The 26,222-nt window shown below is 41.0% G+C and overlaps 2 protein-coding genes across 3 annotated transcripts; both read left to right on the forward strand.

The window, feature by feature from the left end:
* The first annotated feature begins 2,560 nt into the window (after positions 1–2,560).
* On the forward strand, positions 2,561–10,588 carry LOC132087611 (toll-like receptor 7). Its single transcript, XM_059493967.1, has 3 exons — positions 2,561–2,570; positions 3,549–3,595; positions 7,017–10,588. The coding sequence occupies exons 1-3, from the start codon at positions 2,561–2,563 to the stop codon at positions 10,155–10,157; spliced, it is 3,198 nt and encodes a 1,065-aa protein (XP_059349950.1). The 3' UTR covers positions 10,158–10,588.
* Positions 10,589–17,498: 6,910 nt separating this feature from the next.
* Positions 17,499–24,765, forward strand: LOC132087690 (toll-like receptor 7). 2 transcript variants are annotated; one of them, XM_059494089.1, is made up of 2 exons: positions 17,499–17,663; positions 20,070–24,765. In XM_059494089.1, exons 1-2 carry the CDS (start codon positions 17,661–17,663, stop codon positions 23,208–23,210), a joined length of 3,144 nt encoding a protein of 1,047 aa, XP_059350072.1. In that variant the 5' UTR covers positions 17,499–17,660; the 3' UTR covers positions 23,211–24,765. The 2 variants fall into 2 exon arrangements, with proteins under 2 accessions (XP_059350072.1, XP_059350073.1); XM_059494090.1 differs by lacking the exon at positions 17,499–17,663 and adding an exon at positions 17,848–17,876 and having other exon boundaries at positions 20,120–24,765.
* Positions 24,766–26,222: the final 1,457 nt, after the last annotated feature.

Here is a 26,222-nt window from a genome sequence, read left to right on the forward strand (position 1 = left end):
TGACAGAACTTAAAGCCATGAGAACAGAAAATGGTGAGGGGTTTGGTGTTTAATTCTCTATGCTCCCTGGTCCATGCCTGGATTCTGGTCTGAAGATCTGTCAGTTCAGCCTGGTGGGAAACATTCCTCTCTCTGCAGCATTCTTTTGAGATAACTGAAATTATACTCCATTGCATTGCAGAAATTGGAGGATTTAGCTCATTTAGTCTGTAAGCCTTACTTTTAATCATTCCAGTGCCCTAGTGCAAGCACACATTTTTGGCCTTCTTGGTAAGAGTATTTGATGTTTGCAGCTTTGCTGGAAGCTCTTGTCATAGACTCCAGGGGTTTTAAATGTCAAACACTCAGAGCCTGGTGCTGAGGTATTGGACTGTGGGGAGTGAAACCTCAATGTCTTTCTTGTCCTGAAGGGCCCGAAACTGAACTGAGATAAAGATTTTCCTTAGCCCTTCTTTGGTTGTTAATACTTTTATAGGAATACTTTATTCTCTTTTTCTGCAGTAGCCAGGTTACTTTCTATTTGGACTTTAGACCTTGTCATTTTCTCCATGGTCACCAAGCTCTGAGTGCTTTCTCTGCTCTTGTTGTACACCAGTCTCCTCCAATGCCAGTCTCCTGTTTATTGTTTTGATTAATTTTAGTGCCTGCAAATACATTTTTGCTAGGGCTGTCAGCAAGGAGCTTACATGAAATAAACACAGATCATACATACAGAACCTTTAAGGCATCTGCAAGTGATTTTGTTATCATTTCCCCAATTTTGCTATCCATTTCTCTTTTTGGTTCTTTCTGCACATCTGTCTACATCAGTTAGAAGAGTCAAGTTATGTATTTCAAAAACTGAGCAGGATAACTGCTTTTCTTGAATAATTTCATGGGTAAATTATGCAATGCTACACTGAATGTTGTATTAACTATGAACAGGTGGGGTTGTATCCTCATTCTTGAAACGAGGGTCAGCACTTTAGAAAGAAGGCATTGCTTCAAGACCTTAGGACTGCAAATAAACTACCCAGATATAAGATGAACACAGTGGAATCCTGATTTTGATAAATAAGTTAAAGCAACTTGCTGTATGTTTTCTTTTAGAAGACAAAGGGGGAAAAAAGGAATCTGATTACAAATTAACTGATGACAAAACTCATAGGTGAAGGACTAAAGCAATTACAAGTTCCTGCTTTATTTTGAATTACATTCTTCACTCACAGCTGCAGCAATATGCATTTGCTCTTACCAGTGGATCCTCCCCTAACATGTGATGGAGTAGGCAGTACTTTTTTGGTTTTTGGTTACTTTGTGTTTTAGAGGAGAAAGAGATTATGTGCAACTTCTGAGGGAAACTGAACTTTTAAAATCAGTAAACCAGTAACTTCCTGTGCCTCCAAAAACCAAACTATATTCTGGAGTTCTGAACTGTAGTGCCACCACGTTTGAAGGGAAATATTGCTGTATTTTGCTTTCCACATTTCATTGGTAAAAATAAGGGGAAAAAAGCAGCAAAATCATGCTCTGTGTTTCTATTAATGTTTCGCTAATCCTGCAGTTTCACTCTGTAGAGAATTGAAACTCGTGTGCTCTTAGATGGGTAACAGTAAGTTTCTAATATAAAGAAGAGTCAGCCTTATTTCAAAATAAAATGCTGAGTGTCTGCCTAGATATTAAAATATCTGAAGTTTGTGGATTTAGACTGCAAGGAAGATCTCCAAAGACCCTGTGCACCTGCAAATAATTATTGGTTTGCGTGATTGTACATGGATTAAGAAACCCACTTGCAACCAAAAAAAGTAGATATTAAGCATCTCATGATCTGGTGTCACATAGCAGGAGCATGGCTGGGTACTTGAAGAAATCAACACAGTCCAGCTTGTGTGAAATCATTCTCTTCCTTCATAATTAGTTAAGCACATTATCTTTGCTATAGGGTCAATAATATAAATGAGTGGAAGGTAACTTTCCTTTGTTGTGACAGCCACAGTGAAATATTCAGAGCAGAATAGCTAGTGTAGAGTGTTTGCTAGTGTAGAGTGAAGGTTTTCCTCCTACCAGAAACTTCTTGAATGGCCTTTCAACGCACAGCAGGATTTTAGTAAGATTTTTGCATTAGTTATGGTAGCACCCAATGAAAACCTCGATATTTTTAGAAAAGCAAAATCCAATTATCAGTAAAGAGAAGAAGAATTATTCTGCATTGCAGTCCTTCTAGGATTCAGGCACAAAGGTGAGAAATATAGTCCCGAATTAATATATTTGGGAATTAATAGGCCCTTTTCTAGGCCTTGATTGAAATGGTAACGATGCTGTACAAATTCCCTGTTTATGTCTATATGACTCAGACACTAAACACAGGAAATTTGAAAGTATGATTACAAATTCTTTCCCTGTTTATTCTTCAGGTTCCTATCACCTGAAATGAATTTCTCAGCTCCACTATAGTCAGAGAAACTATAAATTGCAATTTCAAATGTCAAGAAAAATATGTGGAGAAGGAAGACATGAAAAAAACCCCATAAACTCCACCTAATAAACATCCTAAAAATCAAACCAGTCTGTTCTGGTGAGCATGGAGGCTTGTAAGTATAAAAATGTCTGCAAGAAGCCCTGTTCTGTGAAATGCTGGATTGTCATCAGCATAAGTCTATCCATGTAGTTTTAAGTTTTGGCCCTTCTACACTCTCCCACACAGTTTTGACTTTGTTGTATGCCATTTCCTGTGCCCTTGCCACTATCTATTTTATCCTCATTGGGTTTGTTTTACTTCCCCAAAGTCCCATTCACTTAACAGACATTTCTTCCATAGAGTATTCAACTTAGAACTGTCCCTGTTCTTGAAGCTGTTTTCATCAGGAGCGAACGCCGAATAATAATAAGAATTACTAAACTTCCAAAACTGAACTATTGTTAACATCAGTTACCAACTTCTGTCTCTCTTTTCATGCAGCTTACACTAAAAAGAGGGGGAGGGGGAAAGGAGGAACTTGAGCTTCTTCAAAATCTTAGTTTAGTCTGGACTGACTTATGCTTATGTAACACATTTTTCTCCTTGCTGATTGATCTTAAACTTTGTGGCCAAATATTTCACAATTGTCCTTTGGAATTCCCCATAGCTTGGGTGTTGACCTTTTTTTGAGTAGTTTTTATATTTTTTTATGGTGTGGCACTGTATCTAGGTAAAACACAGTTTGAAATGAAAACTGTTCAAAAGTAGCATAGAAGAGAGCATATTGAAGCATATGAGAATAAAAGCACATGGATGTATGAGTAATGTAAGAATTTGTTTAAAGGGGGAAAAATAAGAGTACTCATCTCTGTGGGGGTGGAGCAGTAGATGAGGTGCTGTTGTTTAAAGTACAAATGTTAGAGGAAGTAGGTTGCAGCAGTTGTTTCACATTCAATTATTTCTCAAGCTGCAATCGAGGTGAAAAATAGTGATGGAGTAGTGATTTCTGCTGTTGTCTTGAGTGAGTTATGTCATGTTTCATTCACTTCTGCACCTCAGCTGAACCACTGGAAACCACTTGGATGCTGTTTTCTTCTGCTCTGTTATATAGTCTCTTCCAGCATCAAATCTGCCAGACCTGGAAGCACACAGAAAATGGTATGTTAAACTTTCATTTTAAAATTGGTCTTAGGTATCTTTGACTAGAACTGTTGTAGATTTTCAAGAACATATTCTGCTTTTCTGTTTTCTAAATGGTACAGTTTACTGTTACGGTTATAAATTGCAGTGCATCATGACAGAAAGGAAATTATTCATTTGCATTAAAACGTATTTACATCAGTGCTACAGAACAAGCAATGAATGTCTTATCAAAATGCTCTAAGTTCTTAAGTGTTTATTTTTCTCTTCCCTTTCCTCCTGTCATAACCTAAAATGCATGTGGAATCTCTACAGAAAAACTTCCTTCAGAAACACATAGCTGTACTGTTGCTGAATATTTGAAGAACACCGTAAATCATTAAGAGTTTATGCACATGCCAGTTAAGATCAGTAGATTCGTTCTTTTCAAACTTCTTATAAAGCCAAGCATGGATCACAGAGAAAAGAACAGCTCCCATACTCTAGCTGTACATTTAAGCAGGCCTCTCATTGCAAAGACGTTGCCTAAAACAGCATTGCTTTTTGCTCTTGTTTAGAAGTATTTTTGTTTTTTCTCAAACTATAATGGACGTGAGGTTTTAAACATATAAATAGCCAGATACAGCACAGTTACACAGAATGTAACTCTATACAGTTCAAATAGCTAATGCATTAAAAAGATTATCAGGAAAGGGAAGAATATACAAAGAAAGGAAGCACAAAGATAGGCTGGCTCTGCAAGAACACTTCGGTTCCTAAAAATACTGAAATATGTGAGAGTTCAAAACCTGAGCATTGTACAAGACTCAAGATTCTTTTCATAAGAAAGATATTAAAAAGAATATTCATGAAGACTTTCAAACCCCAGATTCGCTGCCCCTAATTTCAGACACCTAAATGTGCAGCATTAATCTCTGCTTGGTCTCTACTCAGGCAGATCTCCCTTGATCTTCAAACCCAGCAGTTCTTGCAGAGAGGCCTCTCTCTCTCCCCCACTTGAATTTCAGTGCTGCTGTGCTCCATGGGCACTTGCCGTGGGTAACCAGACTAGCTCTGGGCTCCATCAGTCTGCTAATGCAGGAAATGGAGGCAGGCAGCTGCTGGGACATTACAGGCCATGGTAACACAGACATTCTTTGGTATTCCATTAGTCTCCTAACATCCTTTAAATGTACAATATGCTGTGTCCCCTGGGAAAGTATTAGGGAAGGCAAATTGTTTTCAATAATATAGCCAGATTTTTCTTTGGCAGTGTTTCTTGTCACTCTAAGAAAGACCTTCAATTTTCCATATAATTTAATAGCAATGGCAGAGTCCTTCCTTCTCCTTCCCACATCCCTGACCCCAGTACTGGAGAAAAAGGAATTCTACTGAAAAGCTTGGGTGGTGAGAGGAAATTAATGCCCTTTATCTTTTCCAAATTCACTCCCCACTTACTCTGATTATTCTCATTTATCATTTTTATCAAAGTGCTTTTCTATATCAGGAGATAAAAAAACTTAATCCTGCTCTAAAGCAAATTGGCTAGACTGTACTGAAAGCACTGGTGACCTCTCTTACCCAGTGAACTCTGGGTGGGTTTCCTAAGTGAATTCCAATAAGCCAAATGATACTTAACTTGATACCTAGCAAATGAAAACACAAGAGTTGGAGATAATAAAATATGAATACTCAGGCATGGCCTGTTAGTCCGAATGAGCCTTCCCTGAATAATTGTATGTATGACTGCCATGGCTACCAGCCATGGTATTTAGCTACCTTGTCTTTTCCCAGAGGATCTCTGGAAAAGAAGAAAGCACTACAGCACTTCCAGGGAATGGGCAAAGAAACTGTGGTAGCACTGCAACACGATGTCACTGTATCAGGTTACACTGAAGTCAAGGTCTGCAGTGGACTTTTACATTTTTCCTTCTATACTGGGGTTCTGTAGTTCCAAAGATGACTGAAGGAATTACCAAAGGGATGCCATTTGGATGTTGAGTCAAAGTAGCAGAAGTGCAGAGCTGTATGAGACCTGATCTGGCCTCTCTCACATTTGCTGCCCTGCAAGTCACCTGAGCACTCTTGCAGATACACAGATGCAGAGGTAGATCAGTGTAGATCTCTAAGGTAACACAGAAACACAAATTTGTACAGGGGACACAGTGCTCAAAGTAAACAGAGCAAGAGGAAGCCTCGCTTCACCTCCAAGCCCGTGTCACCTGCAAGGCACAGCTTTGGCAGCACTCAACAGGGTTCACACAGACTGCTAGGCAGGTCTCTGTATGTTCTTGTGTCCCAACTAAAGAGATAAAAACATTTCCATGTATCTTGAATATTTTACCAAATCATCTGGTTTTCACCAGCTTAACTGGGTTTTGACATTTAATCAGTATTGTGCCACAGGTAACCAATCCTTGTTGTTTAACCCCTCTATGTGCCATGCGAGCCTCCAGCACTGAGTTTTCAAAGGAGAAATGGGGCTGTTTTTCATGGGGTGACTTGTCTTTAAAACTCTTGACCAGCACCAGACACAGGCAGTTAAGGTGCTGGGCAGGGCAGCAAGATGGTCAGGGCCCCTGTGCCACTGCAGCCAACCAGGGTTTCCTGGACACGGACTGCTGCTGAGGAAGTAACTAGTAGGTTGTGAAATATTAAAAACTTTTACCATAAAACACACAAATCTATGAAGTCAGCAAAGACTTGACAGACAGAGAAGCTTCTTAATATGCCTGTGGGATTTTAGCTCTGGTTATGTAGTCCAATTATTAGTCTTTTATGGAACATGCCCAATTTTAAACTTGCATTTTTATGTGCCCACCTCAAATTGATAATTTTTTTTTCATACTTCTTCCCCTATTGGGCAGTGAAAATGCAAACTGGTATGAAACTTTATTTAAATAAAGACATTGACTGGCTTAGGTCAACTCTACATCCGTTTTGACACGTACTAGAGGAAGAGTACTTATGAAAACATTAAATTTGAATTAGGAACTCAGTCACCCATTAGTGAAGTTTTGAAACTTTACATAAGCTTTTAAGTGAATATAGATTTTAACTATCTTGCTTACAATTTGGAAAAATAGCTCTGCTCATCCATGCTATTATGCAAAGGCAATCTGCAGGATGTTTAGTGCCTCTTTTTTTCCCTTTCAAAAGAATGTTCAAAGAGACATAGACTTTATTCATCCCTTTTCACTTTTTCAGGCGATTTTTTTAAATAATTCCTTTTTTAGACAGTGATATTTATTTAAATACTAGAATTTTGGAGATAATAAAAAAGCTATTGAGGGGCAAAAAGAACATATGCCTTCCAAAACTTCTAATCCTACTTACACATCTATTCCTCATCAGTGTGAGACAAGAACCAGAATTTAGATATATCGTTAGTCTGACCCAGTGTATAGATGAAATATTCCCATTGCATTAAAATAACACCTCTGTTTTTCCTTGGTTTTAGGTACCTTGTGCAAAGATGTCAAATGCATTGTCATTTATCTTGCTCTACATATTCCCAATGCTGCTGTCAGGGGCTTGGTTTCCCAAAACTTTACCCTGTGATGTTAAATCTTCAGAAGATACTGTGACAGTGGACTGCACCGACCGGCGCATTACAGAAGTCCCCAGAGGGATCCCTGGAAACGCGACCAACCTTACTCTGAGTATTAACCATATTCCCCACATCTACCCAACATCCTTTGATCATCTTGAAAACCTCCAGGAAATTGACTTCAGATGCAACTGTGTGCCTGTCAAAATGGGGCCCAAAGATAATGTGTGCACCAGCCCACTGAAAATTGAGAACGGCAGTTTTGCTGCCCTGACAAGATTGAAGTCATTGTATTTGGATGCAAACCAGTTGGGAGGAATACCCCGAGGTCTTCCTGCTGCTTTAACCTTGCTGAGCCTGGAAGCAAACCATATCTTTTCTATCCAAAAAGCCAGCTTCTCAGAGCTAGCAAACATAGAGGTATTGTATCTTGGACAGAACTGTTACTACCGCAATCCATGCAATGTTTCATTTGAAATTGAGGAAACAGCCTTCCTGGCACTGAAAAAGTTAACAATTCTATCCCTGAAGTCCAATAACTTAACACAAGTCCCACCCAATTTGTCATCTACTCTAAAGGAATTGTATATTTACAACAACATGATTCAAGAGATTCAAGAACAGGATTTAAGTGGCCTTCCCAACCTAGAAATTCTTGACCTAAGTGGCAATTGCCCACGTTGCTATAATGCCCCATATCCTTGCATTCCCTGTCCCAAGAGCTCAATTCAGATACATTCAAAGGCTTTTGACTCCTTGGAAAATTTAAGGATTTTGCGGCTTCACAGTAACTCTCTTCAGAGCATACCCAGCAGCTGGTTTAAAAACATCAAGAATCTCAAAGAACTTGACCTCTCCCAAAATTTCCTTGTGAGGGAGATTGGAGATGCCCAGTTCTTGACATTTCTCCCCAGCCTTGTGCAGCTTGATCTGTCCTTTAACTTTGAGCTGAAGGTGTATTCTCCCTACTTGAATCTTTCTAAGACATTTTCCTCCCTCTCTAACCTGGAAACTCTGAGGCTCAAGGGTTATGTCTTTAAAGAACTGAGGGCACGAGAGCTACGTCCACTGCTCAGTCTGAGGAATCTAACCATGTTGGATCTCGGGACTAATTTTATTAAAGTTGCAGACATGACAGTGTTTAAAGAATTCCCAGCTCTTAAGTTCATTGACCTCTCAGTGAATAAAATTTCTCCTTCTTCTGGAGAAAGCAACTTCTGTGGATTTTGCTCTAATCCTGGCATTTCAGTTGAGCAATCCAACAGGCAATTACAACGAGAGATGCATTATTTCAGGTATGATGTGTACGGGCGAAGTTGCCGTTCCAAAGACATAGAAGCTTCTTCCTACCAATCTTTAGTTAAGGAAGATTGCCTAAACTATGGAAAAACTCTGGACTTAAGCAGAAACAATGTATTTTTTGTTAACCCCTCAGACTTCCAGGGACTTAGCTCCCTCAAATGTCTCAACTTGTCAGGTAATGCAATAAGTCAAACTTTAAATGGAAGTGAATTCTTTTACTTATCTGAATTGAAATATCTGGATTTTTCTAACAACAGAGTCGATTTGCTATACCAAACAGCTTTCAAAGAACTAAAACTTTTAGAAATTCTAGATCTGAGCAATAACAAATATTATTTTCTGGCAGAAGGTGTTACTCATGTGCTTAGTTTTATTAAAAACCTAGCCCATTTGAGGAAGCTGATGATGAATGAGAATGACATTTCTACCACTATTGATGTGGGCATGGAAAGTCAATCTCTTCGAATTTTAGAATTCAGAGGAAATCGTTTAGATGCTTTATGGGTGGATGGCAATTCTAGGTACTTGTCCTTCTTCAAGAATCTGACCAGCCTGGAAGAACTGGATATTTCCTTCAACTCGCTCAGTTTTTTGCCTCATAGTGTTTTTGAAGAAATGCCTCCCAGTCTCAAGATCCTCAACTTAACAAATAATCGACTGAAGACTTTTATCTGGGGAAACCTCCCCTCTCTGAAGAACCTAGTAACTCTGGACCTGAGCAATAACCTTCTGACTAACGTTCCCCGAGAACTGTCCAACTGCTCTTCATCTCTCCAAGAACTGATGCTCCGAAACAATCGCATTCAACGATTGACTAAATATTTTCTCAGAGGTGCTTTTAAATTGAGGTACTTGGACCTCAGCTCAAACAAGATTCAAATAATTAGGAGATCTAGCTTTCCTGAAAATGTCATTAACAACCTGGAGATGCTACTTTTGCACGGCAATCCTTTCAAGTGTAACTGTGAGGCTGTGTGGTTTGTCTGGTGGATCAATCGGACGCAGGTGACCATCCCTCTTCTGGCCACTGACGTCACCTGTGCTGGCCCTGGGGCACATAAGGGAAGGAGCGTGGTTTTCTTGGATCTGTACACCTGTGAGCTGGACACATCATACCTGATCCTGTATGCTCTGACAGCTTCAGCCATCCTTGCCTTAATGGTGATCCCAGTGATGAGCCATCTGTACTTCTGGGATGTGTGGTACAGCTACCATTACTGCACTGCCAGGCTGAAGGGCTACCGGCGCTTGTCTTCTCCAGCTGCTTGCTACGACGCCTTTATTGCCTATGACAGTGAAGACCCAGCTGTGAATGAGTGGGTGCTGCAAGAGCTGGTTGAAAGGCTGGAAAACCAAAAAGCCAGGCAGTTCAATTTATGCCTGGAAGGAAGGGACTGGCTCCCAGGACAGCCAGTCTTTGACAACCTTTCCCAGAGCATTCAGCTGAGCAAAAAGACCATATTTGTGCTGACCAACAGGTATATTAAAAGTGGCCGCTTCAAGACTACATTTTATATGGCTCATCAGCGGCTTCTGGATGAAAAAATGGATGTCATTATCTTGATATTTCTTGAGAAGGTTTTGCAGAAGTCCCGCTATGTGCGTCTGAGGAAGAGGCTGTGCAGAAGTTCAGTCCTGGAATGGCCAACTAATCCTCAGTCTCAGCCCTACTTCTGGCAGTGCCTGAAAAATGCCATAGCTATGAGCAATTCTCAGGCTTACAACAAGCTTCTCCAAGAAACTGTTTAGTTCTCCCCTTTTTATTAAATATTGTTATGATACACATGCACCTTGCTTGACACTTTTTAGTGTGCAGGAAGAAATGATGCACTACCTCCTGGAAGTCACTGTTATAGAAAATCACTACTTCCAGCTTTTAGTTCACTATAGGCCTCCAGCATCTCCTGTGTTTGGGAAAAGTGTGGCTTAGACCCTTGGTCAACATGCTAAATATGCAGAGTGATGGAGTGGTTGGACGATACCTAAAGTTGCTGCTGTTCAGGCACTGTTGGAATAAATGGGATTTTAATAAAAATGTATAGTTTATCTATTTGCTGTATTTATGAAAATCAAGAACAAAATCACTGACACATTTCTGTTAGGAAATAGCTTTAGAAAAACTCATTCTTTGATCTTAGGAGTTGGGAAAATAAAAGATTTCTTGATTTCTTATCTTTTCATTTTAGGCTTACAACTTCTGAGTCTACCACTTTTGTCTGTGTGGGGAAACTGGGGAAAGCAAATTCTGTTGGGACTGATGTCAGGGGCTTGGGTCTGGTACAGGAACTCTCCCACTGTTGAATGGTCAAAAAGCTCACAAATCTGAAGAGACTTGGAAATATGTGTGTGGACTGAAATGGAGAGTTATGAGTTCAGAAGATCTTGTAGGTTGTATAAGATAAAGGGATTCCTTGTGCATGGGTACAAGAAGAAGGAGAGGACAGTAAATGGGCAGATTGAGAGGCACAAGGCAGATGAAGAAATTAATTTAAACCAAAGAATGACCTGCTTAGAATGAGGGAAAGGCTATAGATGTTGTCTATTTAGAGTTTAGTAAAGCCTTTTACACAATTCTCCATAACATTGTTTAGCCAGGAGAAAAGGCGGCTCAGGGAGACCTTGTCTTTTCTCTCATGTAGAAAGTGACAGGATGAAAGGAAATGGACTGGAGGTGCACCAGAGGAGGTTTACATTAGATATTAGGGGAAAAAAAATAATGGAAAGGGTTGTCAAGAAATGAACAGACTGCCCAAGGAAGTGTTGAAGTCACCATCCCCGCAATCGTTTAAAAAAGTGGATATGGCACTTGATATGTTTTAATGTTGAACATGGTCATGGTGCTATGTTGATGGTTAGACTTGATAATCCTAAAGTCTTTCCAACCTTAATTATTTTATGATGCTGTGATTCCTTATGGTTGTGCTTGTAAACCAATGAATTGAAGTCCAGCTACTTTGTGCTCATTGTGACTGAGACAGTCACCAATCACCACTTTGACCATGAATCCCCCTCTGCTTCCAAACAACAAATCTAGGTGGGCACATTCCTTAGTCGGTTCCCTTAAAATCTCCACCAAGAAATCATCTTCAACATGCTTCAAGACTGCTTGTGTCCATTTTGTAGTGTTCTCAGTTGAGGTCTAGGAAGTTAAGATCACCCATAAGGACAAGGACAGCTGATCTGAAGATATTTTCTTAATTCTTTTTGGAATAATTCCTTAGTGTCATGGTCTCAGATGAGTGGTTGATAGCATACTCCCCCAACAATACACATCTTCATCGTACCCAGAGACTCTCAACCATCACCAACCTCATATGAAGAGCCATCCCCTGACTTCCCTGCACTGCCTATCCTTCCTGACGAGCTTATAACTGTGTTTTAACACAATAACATGGTGAATCAACAGTATTGTTTTATTTGGTAAAGAAATTTCTTAAAAGCAAGATCATTTAACCCAGATTACTTTGCAGTTAAGTTGTTAATAACACTGAAGTCTGGGGGCCACATAATTATACCAAAGTTTACACCTGAGCACTACTCTAAAGGCATTTAATGTACTGTATCAGTTCAGTTGCTTTATATCTTTGTTTTAAATAAAGTGCTGAATTATTTGCCTTCCCTGTGCACAAGTACTGTAAATAAAGCTTCAAAAATCACTTGTGCCAAGAGGTTGCTTGGGCTTCTGTTCTTTTGAGACTCTTCTTATGCAGATTGTGGCCTGCACAAGTCAAATAGAGAAACATTAAAACAAGTCAAATAAAACATTGACTGTCATACAAACCTTGTTCATAAATCATGCTCCAGCTTGTCTTGAACGTGAGGATGAATTGTTAATCACACCAGACTGGTAAACATCTTCGTAATAAGATCATCCTTTTCTTTTTTTTTATGGTCTGACAGAAGGGACACAATGTTTAAATTTCCTTGGGAATCTGAGTTGCATTTCATGAGCAGTGGAAATTTGTATTTCTCAGATTGTTCGAAGCAAACCCACTCAACTGTATTTGATGAGATGGAGGAAAGAGCAGAACTAAGCATAATTGCAGAACTAATCTTACTCTATGTGTACCCAAAATGCTTCTGAAGAGTTACAGGTGACTTCCAACAGCTCTGTCAAAACTGCCTCTGTTTTGACAGAACTTAAAGCCATGAGAACAGAAAATGGTGAGGGGTTTGGTGTTTAATTCTCTATGCTCCCTGGTCCATGCCTGGATTCTGGTCTGAAGATCTGTCAGTTCAGCCTGGTGGGAAACATTCCTCTCTCTGCAGCATTCTTTTGAGATAACTGAAATTATACTCCATTGCATTGCAGAAATTGGAGGATTTAGCTCATTTAGTCTGTAAGCCTTACTTTTAATCATTCCAGTGCCCTAATGCAAGCACACATTTTTGGCCTTCTTGGTAAGAGTATTTGATGTTTGCAGCTTTGCTGGAAGCTCTTGTCATAGACTCCAGGGGTTTTAAATGTCAAATACTCAGAGGCTGTTTCTGAGGCAGTGACTATAGGGAGTGAGACCTGGGCGTGTTTCACTGCACAAGTCCCTCTCTCAGTCATTTGTCAGGTGTCTGCTGCCAGTGCCGGTGCTCTGTGGTCTCTCCTGCACCGAGTGGCAGCTGAGTGTGTCTGGCAGCCAAGGCCCACCCATCCAGGGGGGAGGATCAGCTTCAGAGCAGCTCTGGTTGCAGATAAAGCTCCTGGGTAGAGATAAAGCCAGGCTAATAAGTTAAGGGAAAAAGAAAAAGGCAAATGATGCAAAAGTGATCACTCACCACCTCCTGGCAGCAGACCAGAACCCAGCTAGCCTCTGAGTGATGGCTGTTTTAGCTAAATCCACATCCTGCCACCCCTCCCCGGTTTTATTGCTGTGCATAAAACCTTAATGGCATGAGTTATGCCTTTAGTCAGCTGAGCTCCATAATTGTGGCTGTGCCCCTTCCCAGACTCTGGCTCACCCACGGCCTGCTCACCAGTGTGAGGAGTGGAGAAAGCCTTGAGGCTCTGCAAGTTCCCCCACAGTGTGGATTACACACATGCTGGTGTGTAACCCACACTGCCTTTGTCACCAATCTATGCCAGGGTACCAGAGGGCTGCTGTGGAGAAAACAGGCCCCATCCCAGCCAGATCCAGTATGGTTGTTGTGACAAATGAGATGTGATTGTGGATACTCGTGTCTGCCTTTTCGTGGCCTGTGTTGAGCTATACTTGTAAGAAAATGTAAAAGAAGGCAAAAAATAAAAGAAATTGTACAGAATAGGCAAATCATAGAGACTTGCTGAATTCCCTGCTCAGATTAGGTGTTGTGCCCCCATGCATGTCCATACACATAGATATCTGCTCTTAGCAGGATTCATAGTGGAGGGCTTTCATCTGACACTAAGGGAAGAGATAGTCTTTGGCAAAATTATGATGGTGCTATATTGTAGTTACAATTAAAGGATTTTTGATAGGATGTTATGATTAGTATAGAACATCAATTATTATTATTAAAATGCCACAGGATTTCTACAAAACAAATTAACATAGTACAAGCTGTAAGTAGTGTAATACAGAATTTATAATAAAATTAGTGACTTGAACCCTGTGCAGATCGAGTTGAGTCTTAGTCCATGGTTTGCTCTATCAATGTAGCAATTATAAGTAGACTCTCAAAACATATAAAAGAATAAGTCACTCCCTCCATCCTCAGAGGATGCAAACAATGGTGGAGGCATCCCTGCTACTGGAGGTTGATGGGTTTCACTGTCTGTCCAGCAGCAGTGCTGGTTCAGGTCCCCCCCTTGTGCCTCCTAACTGGTTGGATCTCTGGACCGTGGGCTGCTAACATCACCTCCTTCTTCCATGGGGGCCTGGTGGCCAGGGGCCTGGGACCCTCCAGGACAGTAAGGAGGGGAGCAGTCACCTGGTGCCCAGGAACCTTGAGGATGGGAGGGAGGAGAAAAAATAGTTTGTCTGGGTTTTCTTCTGGGTTCACAGAGCATTCAGGGCCTGAGAATGAGATGAAGGGTAATGAAGGTATGATCCACTCAGTGACAGGCAATGGCTGCTTGCCTCATGAATTGGCATTAACAAAATCCATGAGCAGGGGCTGAAGCAGGGTGTACTGGTGGCAGTGGCACACATCAACAATTCGCTTCTAAAGTGGCTTTTCAGGGAAGGCAAGAATTAGGCATGTGTCACTGCCGCTCAGCTCTGAGGAGACCCCTGGTCCCACCAAGGCTTGCAGGGGTAGGGTTCAGAGAACAGTGGTGTGAAAGCAAAGGGAAAATCTGTCTCCAGGACAGGCTCCAGAGGAAGGCTTCCAGGGAGGAAGGTCACAAGGCTGGGAGTGGAAGTCTGCACCACTGTAAATGGCAGGGCTCTGGACATGGTTAAACAAGTGCTATGATGTATCTGCAACTACATAGATAATATGCAATATATACACTATACAAAATACATTCCTATTGTATGTAGGTGTTTTGCATGTATAAATATACAGACATAGAGGGAGACAAGAAGTCAATCCATTTCAAGTGCAGTTCATGACATTAGAATCTAAATAATCTCTATTGAATAGTAGCCCTCACAGATAAAAATGTCATGCACAGTTGTCAAAAAGGCAGTATCAAGGTCTAAAATAAATGAAAAAATTATGTCTCACGGTCTTTAAAATTCCATAAATTGACATGCATGCATGTCTAATGTGAGCTGTGTTACAGTAGTGTGCCTGCCATAAACTAAGCCTTTATTTCATATGGAGCTACTCTCCTGCTATGTGATTTGTTTGGGTCCAGCAGTGTCTGAGTTCCACGTTGTCCTGCAGGAGCTGCTCCAGTGCTCCCTCAGTGCTCTTGCCTGAAGATACCTTCATAAACCATGGCAGGATTACCTGCATGAAATATGAAAAAAAGCTAGCAATGTCATCAGTAAGAAGCAGGATGTGAGGATATCCTACTTACAGGTGCCAAACTTCCTCTGAACCTGCCAGTTTTATGATTTGCCACCACTTTCTCCATTGCCATGCACCATCACTTCCAACATTACTGCCTTGGCACTTCTCATCATCCCTCAGAGAAAAGAAGGAATTATATCTGTGGCTACTCTGTCTTATCTGCCCATGAGGAAAGGGCAACCAGAAGGGACACAGTTGCAGTGCTTACCCTGAAGAACTTGGAAAATAGCTCCATCTCATTTCAGCTATTCCAGGATGCCTTCTGTCTCCCTTGAGGGTAACTCAGTTTCAAAAACAAGAGTGCTGGGCCCCTTTCTTTGAGCAAACAATTTTAACCTGCCTGGTACTGAGGTAGCCTGGGGCAGCCTGAGCTTTCAGAAAAGGCAGTGTCTGTTTCTGTGGTATCAGTGGCTTCCTCAGCCATATCTCAGCGCCCTGGGCAGTTTGGGTAGGCTCTTAGCAGAGTTCAGTCAGCCTGTCCTCCCTCACCAGCCTTCCCTGAGTGCTTCCTCTGCCCTTGTTGTAGGCCAGTCTCCTCCCATGCTGCCTTCTATTTATTTTTTTGGTTATTTTTAGTGCTCGCAAACACATTTCTGCAACACCTATCAGCAACTTCAGTTTGAAAATTCAACTCATGTATTTCAAACACTGAGCAAGATAACTGGCTTTCTTGAATACTTTTGTGGGCAAATTATGCCACGTAATGCTGAACACTGTATTAACCATGAATAGATGGAGTTGTAGCCTTATTCTTGAAATCAGGGTCAGCACTTTAGAGAAAAGACATTGCAGCCAGACTTTAAGACTGTAAGTAAACTTATCAAGATTTAAAGATTTTTATCCTGATTTTGACAAATGAGATAAAGCAATGAACTTAAGAGCTGGGAATTCTCCTGTAGACAAAGGGGGGAAGAAAGGGAATGTGAGTTCACCAATCTGATTACAAGCCAACTGTCAATCAAATTATAGATGTTGGATTAAGAGAATTAAGGACTCCTGCTTTATTTTAAATTATTCTCCTCACTCACAGCAGCCGTAATTACATTTGCTCATACCAGTAGATCCTCCCCTAACACATGATGTAGTAGGAAGCACTTTCCTGCTTTCAGTTTCTTTGTGTTTCAGAGGAGGCAAGAGATTTTGTGTGACTTCTGGGGGAAACTGAACTTTTAAAATCAGTAAACCAGTAACTCCCTGTGCCTCTAAAACTCAAGTTATAGCTCAGAAGTCCTGGATTTCTGAAGACTCCCCTCCATTTACCCTGCCTCGATCTCTGAAGTGAATTATTGCTGTATTTAGCTTCCCACATTTCATAGGTAAAAACTAAATAAAGATAAGGAGAGCTCTGCATTTTACTAGCACTCAGCTAAAGCTGCAGTTTCATTTTACATAGAATTGAAACTCCTTGAGCTCTTAGCTGGTTGACAAGTTCCTAATATTAAAACAAACAAAAAAAAGAGATCAACCTGAGAGAAACTGCCAAGTGTCTGTACAGCTATTAAAATTTCCACAGTTTGCAGTCATAGATTGTGAGGGAGCACCTGTCAAAAATAACAAGGTTGAGTGACTGGAAGTTGTGTTTTAGAAAACTTTCATGCAAGCAAAGGGGACACTAAGCATCTTCTATTCCACTGACATGTACCAGGGATGTGGCTGGTTACCTGAAAAAAATCATTCACAATCCAACTTGTGCACTCTCTTCCACAGAGTTTTCACGTCTTTGTGTTCAGTTACCTGTGTCCTTATCCTTTTTGTCTTGGTTTTGGTTCCCTTCCCCAAGTTCCTTTCACTTAACAGACATTTCTTCCAGACCTCTACATAAAGTATTCCGCTTAAGAGATTTGTCTGCTCATATTAGTGCACAAGTGATCCTTAGAAAGATCGGAATCCTTGAAGCTAGTAACTGCAGAAATAAATCCCAAATAACAATTATAAAAATTACTAAACTTCCATGTCAATTAACAATTTTTGTCTTCCTTCATGCAGCTTACATTTCAAAAAGGAAAAAAAAAAAGGAACTTGAGCTTCTGCAAACTTTGTTGATCACATGAGTATTACCCTTTCCTGATGCCTTTGTCTCCTAGCTGATTAATCTCATACTCTCTCATTAAGGATTTAGAAGTTGTGTTCCTTTGGTGTTCAGATGAAGAGAAAGAAGATACAGTGTAGATTACTGTTGTCTTGAGTGGGTTATGTCATGTTACATTCTCCCCTACGCCTCAGATGAACCTCTGGAAACAACTTTGATGTTATTCTCTTCTGTTCCAGTTTATGGTTTCTTCCAGAATCTAATCCATCAGACCTAGAAGCGCAAAGAATATGGTATGTTAAACTTTTATTTTAAATTTGCTTGTAGACATTTTTGACTGGAACTGTTGTGGAAGATTTTCAAGAAAATATTCTGCTTCTCTGTTTTCCAAATGATTCAGTTTACTGTTGTGGTTAGAAGCTGCAGGCAATTATGAAAGGAAAGGATTTATCTGTATTCCTGTACTTCAGAATGAGCATGATATATTTTCTACTTTCTGTAACTTCTGAGGTGTTCCTCTAACCTTTGTCCCCATGAACAAATACATGGAACCTTTACAGAAAATCTTCCTTCAGAAACACATAGCTGTAGTGCTGCTGAATATTTGAAGAACACCCTAAATCATTAAGTTTATGCACATGTCAGTTAAGATCAGTAGATTAGTTCTTTTCAAACTTCTTATAAAGCCAAGCATAGATCACAGAGAAAAGAACAGCTCCCATACTGTAGCTGTACTATTAAGCAAGCCTCTCATTGCAAAGACATTGCACAAGACAGCATTGCTTTTTGCTCTTGTTTAGAAGTATTTTTGTTTTTTTCTGGTACTATAACGGATCCGAGATTTTACACATGTGAATAGTCAGATACAGCACCAGAATGTAACTCTATACAGTTCAAATAGCTAATGCATTAAAAAAAATATCAGGAAAGGGGAGAATATACGAAGAAGTGAAGCACAAAAAACTAAGCTGGCTCTGCAACCACACTTAGGTCCCTAAAAAAACTGAACTACAAGAGAAATTTACAAGTATATTCATAAAGACTTTCAAACCTCAGATTCTTTGCACCTAGTTACAGACACCTAAATGTGCAGTATTACTCTCTGTTTGGTGTGTAGTAAGCCAGAGCTCTCTCAATCTTCAGAGCCAAGCAGCAGCTGGAGAGGGATCTCTCAGTCTCTCTCTTCCTTCCCTCTTTCCTCTCTTGAATGTCAGTGCAGCCTAGGTTAATGACAATAAGCACTTACTTTTGGGTAAGCACCAAAAATTAAGGGTCGGAGTGCAATGGCTGCATACAAGTTCATGTAGAAAGTCTTGTTCATGTTCTGTGTCTTCAATATAGACTGCAATCATACTTTGCCCATGTCATGCTCTAATGCTTGGACAGTGTTTATTTTGGATTATCACATCTTTAAATGTTGAATCTAATTAGCTTTTCCTCCTGTTGCATTAAGTATGTTGCAATTTGGCATAAAATAACCTCCCTTGCTTTCCAGCTGGTCCACAGAAATCAGAGGGGCTGGGTGTGTTTGAGCTTAATTTCTGATTTGAGCCAATTAAATACTACTAAGTCTGGTCAGGTTCCCAGATGCAACAATAGTCTGATTTACACTACAAGCCTCATGTCATTCCTGAACAGATTCACCAGTTGTGAGTGTTACTGATTACTCACTACAAGTCTGGTTTAGTTCAATAAGAACTTCCATGAACACAGATTCACTAACAATGCAATTTATTGGATAATTAATAAATACACTAGACTGGCAACATACAAATTTCTTTTGGGGAGAAGTGGAAGCGAGACTGTGGTCAAATATCCTGTTACAGCCATCTTTAATGGGGGACAGAGAGAAGTCCCTTCTGTGTAAATGAGGGATACCAAGAGCAACAAAGTGATTACAAAGACTTTAGGTCTTGCACAAGGAAAGTACAGAATTGTGAAACTTTAGCATCACTTCCTCTTCTACCTGGCTGACTGAGGGTAAAAGGGTTGCCTGTTTCTGCCTGATAACGTATCACACTTCAGCACACCATCATGCCCAGAGTAAGCCCTTAGCCACAGATCTCATGGAAATCCCCTTACCACCTATGTAAGAGCATATCTCATGGCTGTAGGTCTCATTCCTGCACCTTCCTTATTTTAAAGGTGGACTTTGATGTGCAGTGGCTGCCAGTATTGCCCTCTCTGACTGCAGGTTCTGTGTCCATGGCTGGTGACAGCCAGCATTTCATGGTCTACTGTGGTGTGCATTGTCAGATGCACAGAAAAGGGTACCCAGTTGATGGAGCAAAATGTCTTGCAGTGCAAGGAGCCTCTATGGTTTTCCTATCAGCTGTCTGCTATGCACCATGGGCACTTACCTTGGCCAATGTTCTTGGCCCTGGGGTACATTGCTCCGCCATAAAAGATGGAGACAGGCAATTGCTTGGGTATCAGGGGCCATTTGGCTAGGCTAGACACTCTTTCATTAGTCTCATAATGTTCTTCACATGCATAAAATGCTGTGTCCCCTGGGAAAAAAAAAAAGGAAAGGAAATACCAGTGTAAGCCTCCTGAAACTTCTAATGCTGCTTGCACATTCATTCCTCATCAGTGTCATACAAGAACCAGAATTTAGACATATCGTTAGTCTGACCCAGTGTATAGATGAAATATTCCCATTGCATTAAACTAATACCTCCATTTTTCCTTGGTTTTAGGTACCTTGTGCAAAGATGTCAAATGCATTGTCATTTATCTTGCTCTACATATTCCCAATGCTGCTGTCAGGGGCTTGGTTTCCCAAAACTTTACCCTGTGATGTTAAATCTTCAGAAGATACTGTGACAGTGGACTGCACCGACCGGCGCATTACAGAAGTCCCCAGAGGGATCCCTGGAAATGCGACCAACCTTACTCTGAGTATTAACCATATTCCCCACATCTACCCAACATCCTTTGATCATCTTGAAAACCTCCAGGAAATTGACTTCAGATGCAACTGTGTTCCTGTCAAACTGGGGCCCAAAAATAAAGTGTGCACCAGCCCACTGAAAATTGAGAACGGCAGTTTTGCTGCCCTGACAAGATTGAAGTCATTGTATTTGGATGCAAACCAGTTGGGAGGAATACCCCGAGGTCTTCCTGCTGCTTTAACCTTGCTGAGCCTGGAAGCAAACCATATCTTTTCTATCCAAAAAGCCAGCTTCTCAGAGCTAGCAAACATAGAGGTATTGTATCTTGGACAGAACTGTTACTACCGCAATCCATGCAATGTTTCATTTGAAATTGAGGAAACAGCCTTCCTGGCACTGAAAAAGTTAACAATTCTATCCCTGAAGTCCAATAACTTAACACAAGTCCCACCCAATTTGTCATCTACTCTAAAGGAATTGTATATTTACAACAACATGATTCAAGAGATTCAAGAACAGGATTTAAGTGGCCTTCCCAACCTAGAAATTCTTGACCTAAGTGGCAATTGCCCACGTTGCTATGATGCCCCATATCCTTGCATTCCCTGTCCCAAGAGCTCAATTCAGATACATTCAAAGGCTTTTGACTCCTTGGAAAATTTAAGGATTTTGCGGCTTCACAGTAACTCTCTTCAGAGCATACCCAGCAGCTGGTTTAAAAACATCAAGAATCTCAAAGAACTTGACCTCTCCCAAAATTTCCTCATGAAGGAGATTGGAGATGCCCAGTTCTTGACATTTCTCCCCAGCCTTGTGCAGCTTGATCTGTCCTTTAACTTTGAGCTGAAGGTGTATTCTCCCTACTTGAATCTTTCTAAGACATTTTCCTCCCTCTCTAACCTGGAAACTCTGAGGCTCAAGGGTTATGTCTTTAAAGAACTGAGGGCACAAGATCTACATCCACTGCTCAGTCTGAGGAATCTAACCATGTTGGATCTCGGGACTAATTTTATTAAAGTTGCAGACATGACAGTGTTTAAAGAATTCCCAGCTCTTAAGTTCATTGACCTCTCAGTGAATAAAATTTCTCCTTCTTCTGGAGAAAGCAACTTCTGTGGATTTTGCTCTAATCCTGGTATTTCAGTTGAGCAATCCAACAGGCAATTACAACAAGAGATGCATTATTTCAGGTATGATGAGTATGAGCGAAGTTGCCGTTCCAAAGACATAGAAGCTTCTTCCTACCAGTCTTTCGTTAAGGAAGATTGCCTAAACTATGGAAAAACTCTGGACTTAAGCAGAAACAATGTATTTTTTGTTAACCCCTCAGACTTCCAGGGACTTAGCTCCCTCAAATGTCTCAACTTGTCAGATAATGCAATAAGTCAAACTTTAAATGGAAGTGAATTCTTTTACTTATCTGAATTGAAATATCTGGATTTTTCTAACAACAGAGTCGATTTGCTATACCAAACAGCTTTCAAAGAACTAAAACTTTTAGAAATTCTAGATCTGAGCAATAACCAGCATTATTTTATGACAGAAGGTGTTACTCAGTTGCTTAGTTTTATTAAAAACCTAGCCCATTTGAGGAAGCTGATGATGAATGAGAATGACATTTCTACCACTATTGATGTGGGCATGGAAAGTCAATCTCTTCGAATTTTAGAATTCAGAGGAAATCGTTTAGATGCTTTATGGGTGGATGGCAATTCTAGGTACTTGTCCTTCTTCAAGAATCTGACCAGCCTGGAAGAACTGGATATTTCCTTCAACTCGCTCAGTTTTTTGCCTCATAGTGTTTTTGAAGAAATGCCTCCCAGTCTCAAGATCCTCAACTTAACAAATAATCGACTGAAGACTTTTATCTGGGGAAACCTCCCCTCTCTGAAGAACCTAGTAACTCTGGACCTGAGCAATAACCTTCTGACTAACGTTCCCCGAGAACTGTCCAACTGCTCTTCATCTCTCCAAGAACTGATGCTCCGAAACAATCGCATTCAAATGCTAACCAAACATTTTCTCAGAGGTGCTTTTAAATTGAGGTACTTGGACCTCAGCTCAAACAAGATTGAAGTTATTAAGAAATCTAGCTTTCCTGAAAATGTCATTAACAACCTGGAGATGCTACTTTTGCACGGCAATCCTTTCAAGTGTAACTGTGAGGCTGTGTGGTTTGTCTGGTGGATCAATCGGACGCAGGTGACCATCCCTCTTCTGGCCACTGACGTCACCTGTGCTGGCCCTGGGGCACATAAGGGAAGGAGCGTGGTTTTCTTGGATCTGTACACCTGTGAGCTGGACACATCATACCTGATCCTGTATGCTCTGACAGCTTCAGCCATCCTTGCCTTAATGGTGATCCCAGTGATGAGCCATCTGTACTTCTGGGATGTATGGTACAGCTACCATTACTGCACTGCCAGGCTGAAGGGCTACCGGCGCTTGTCTTCTCCAGCTGCTTGCTACGACGCCTTTATTGCCTATGACAGTGAAGACCCAGCTGTGAATGAGTGGGTGCTGCAAGAGCTGGTTGAAAGGCTGGAAAACCAAAAAGCCAGGCAGTTCAATTTATGCCTGGAAGGAAGGGACTGGCTCCCAGGACAGCCAGTCTTTGACAACCTTTCCCAGAGCATTCAGCTGAGCAAAAAGACCATATTTGTGCTGACCAACAGGTATATTAAAAGTGGCCGCTTCAAGACTACATTTTATATGGCTCATCAGCGGCTTCTGGATGAAAAAATGGATGTCATTATCTTGATATTTCTTGAGAAGGTTTTGCAGAAGTCCCGCTATGTGCGTCTGAGGAAGAGGCTGTGCAGAAGTTCAGTCCTGGAATGGCCAACTAATCCTCAGTCTCAGCCCTACTTCTGGCAGTGCCTGAAAAATGCCATAGCTATGAGCAATTCTCAGGCTTACAACAAGCTTCTCCAAGAAACTGTTTAGGTCTACTCTCCCTGTCTATACTGTTATGATGCACATGATCAAATGATCCTAAAGAAAAGATCCTGAACCTCATTTGTGGAAACTGTCAAAGCCTGGAAGTTATACCTCTTTGATGTTATATCCCAAGATGAAAGGCACAATTACTTTGAAATCCAGTAATTCCAAATTGAATAGAAAATGTTGCCAGAACTGATATTTAGTTGACATTCACCTTGGTTTGCACTGATCTCTGCACAGAAAGAGAAGACGCTAAAATGGGAAGGTGTGTGAGATCAGATTCTGTAGGGCTTCCAGGCTGCTTTGTGAAAGCAAGGAGGGGGAGCAGGACAGCAGAGAGGCAGAGGAATAGGCACAAGGCAGGTGGAACGACAAAGACAGGAATGGAAAATAAAAAGAAGAGAAAGTGGGAAAGCTGATAAGAAAGGAGGAACATGCGGCTATACTAGAGCATAGCCGAAGTTCAGATGCATTCACTGCTAATTTCCAAATAGATTTCTCACGTTGCCTTTCATCTCCCTCCTGGGCTTTTGTCTGAGCTAGCTCCTCCCTGAAGACTTTAGGGCTCCTCTCTAATGTTGTACTATATCAGTTTGAGGACCTTTTCCACCCAAGCCTGTGGTGACCACCCTTTCTGTACCTTGGGTATTAGCTGCTCTAGCCAGGGCTGGAGCCTGAGGAATACCACCTGTCCCCAGAAGAAAATTTAGACAGAATTTGGAAGTGAAAAGCATGTAAGATCAGGTCACACAAGGAAAGCATCCTTCCCACTGTTTCTTTAGCTGTGCTGTGGTTCTCCAGAGGAGCCTTAAGCCCTCCCTCATCTCCTTGCTCCCCAGGCAGGTCCCTCTCCCACAGCAGCTGATGGGAGACTAAACACTTGAGATAGGAATGGGTCTGACTTTAGGGACATCCTGAAGAAGTGAAGAAAAATAAACACCGGTGTCTGTTCCCCACTCTGTTTCACAGTATAGACTCACTGAACACATGAGAGTATTTCAAGTGAAACCTTTTGTAATGGCAGCCTAAACCTCTGAGCATGACAGAGGCAGGTTCTCTGCTTGATGTGATGATGTCTGTTTCGGGAGAAGCAGCACATTTCACCTTGCTGAGTGCTTCTGTCTGCAGTAGTCTGGGCAGCTTCTCCCTTCTTGATCAAAGCCCTTTTTCTTTTCTGGCAACTAGTGTTGTGACATCTCTGGTTGATGTTGTCATTGTTAACTGCTTTAAATTTGTTTATTTCAGATGCCACTTGCATTTCCACACCTAAGTGTTCTAGCTGATACTTTCTTTTGGCACAAGACAGAAAAACAAAGAAACACAATTAAAAAAATGTATATAATAATATAACAGATAAGAAAGGTTTTTCTTTCTCAATTTTTCCCAACATTTTTATTGATTGAATACAGAAGTAGGAAAAAGATGAGGGCCATTAAAAACTGGGAGTTTTAGAGTTATATTTTAATAATGTGTATTTCTGGTGGTTTTGTTTGTAAGCCTAAACAATCTGTGTGTCTAAATATAACATGAGTTGTAATGTGACTCTCTCCATAAGGTAATACTCGAAACAGGAACCTCCATCCCACAGTTACTCCCGCACCATCTCCCTCTGCCTCCCCACAAAATACCTATTTGCAGCAGATCCTCTTTCTCAGCCTCACTGGCAAGGGCAGGAATGCCAGGGCACTTAGCCTTTCTGATGTTGAGAGGAGAGGTATTTTTTCTCTTCCATTGAGAAGCATGCACAGGATGGGTATGAGATGAGTAGCAATGAGTATAAATTGATGCAGGTACTAAGGCAGGTATCCTCCTTGATTTGTTGCTTGCTAACAAGAAGGTCTCATGAGTGAATGGGTGATTGGGGGACATTTTGGACCATGAAGCAGCTGAATTTAAAATATCTAGTGACAGGAGAAAAATAGCCAGCAAAATTCTGAATGTGAGAATACTAGACTTCAGGCTGCTCAGGGAAGTAGTTTGTAAGGCTTCTTGAGAAAATGGTTTTGAAGATGCGGGAATCTACCACTGTGGTCAAAATTTAAACACCACCTTCTGAGCATGGGAGCATGTAATTCCAAAATACTGGAAGTCAAACTGGTGAGGCAGAAGACTGGCTTGTCTGACCAGGGAGCTTTCTCTGGAGCTAAGGCAGATAAAAGAAAGTGTATGGCCAGTGAAAGCAAGGCTGGGTGACTTGGGAGGATGTTGTGGTTTAACCCCAACTGGCAACTAAGCACTACACAATCACTCACTCACTTCTCCCCACCCTGGTGGGATGGGGAGGATGAATCAGAAAAAAAATGTAGCACTTGCTGGTTGAGATAAGGACAGTTTAGTAGTGGAAATGAAGTAAAATATAATTCTGCAACAACAAAAATAATAAGAAAAAAGGAAGAGAGAGAGACAGAGGGGGAGAAAGAAAACCCATGAATGACAAGTGATGCACAATTTATAGATCACCACCTGCTTACTGATGCGCAACCCATCTCCAAACCACAATCAGATCCCTTTCTGTGTTATTCCACCAGTTTATATATTTGGCATGAAATTCTATGGCACAAGATATCCCTTTGGCCAGTTCAGGTCAGCTGTCATAGCTGGGTCCCCTCACTTGGGCACTTCTCTCTGGCAGAGTTTGGAACTTGCTTGCCTGGTTGGTATAGCTGTGTCCAAATTACAAACTACTGAAGAGTTCTGAGGTTTCTGTACATCAGGGTGTTGTGATGATATAGCTTGCTATTTGGTGTGAGGTCAGTTAGGAGGAGGAACTATGGATTTTTGGCCAATTTAAAAGTGGACTTCTACAGTGACATTAACAAGTCTATGTGTCATTCTCCCTTCAGAGGTGAGATCATTGACTTTATGAATATCTCATCCTAAATTAAGAGGATGCAAGATGCAATTATTTTAATTGCAACCCAAAAGTATGATTTTTCTCCTTTAACTGTGTAGGTGTTTGCATTGAGAACACTTTCAGTAAGGCTAGGTGGCTGCTGCTCCAGGCTTGCATGTGCA

This window comes from Ammospiza nelsoni, chromosome 2, assembly GCF_027579445.1.
Source record: "Ammospiza nelsoni isolate bAmmNel1 chromosome 2, bAmmNel1.pri, whole genome shotgun sequence".
Lineage (NCBI taxonomy): Eukaryota > Metazoa > Chordata > Aves > Passeriformes > Passerellidae > Ammospiza > Ammospiza nelsoni.

Coding starts and splice junctions, on each gene's coding strand:
- LOC132087611 (XM_059493967.1), top strand. Junction 3,596..7,016: donor CTGGAAGCACACAGAAAATG/GTATGTTAAACT, acceptor CCTTGGTTTTAG/GTACCTTGTGCAAAGATGTC.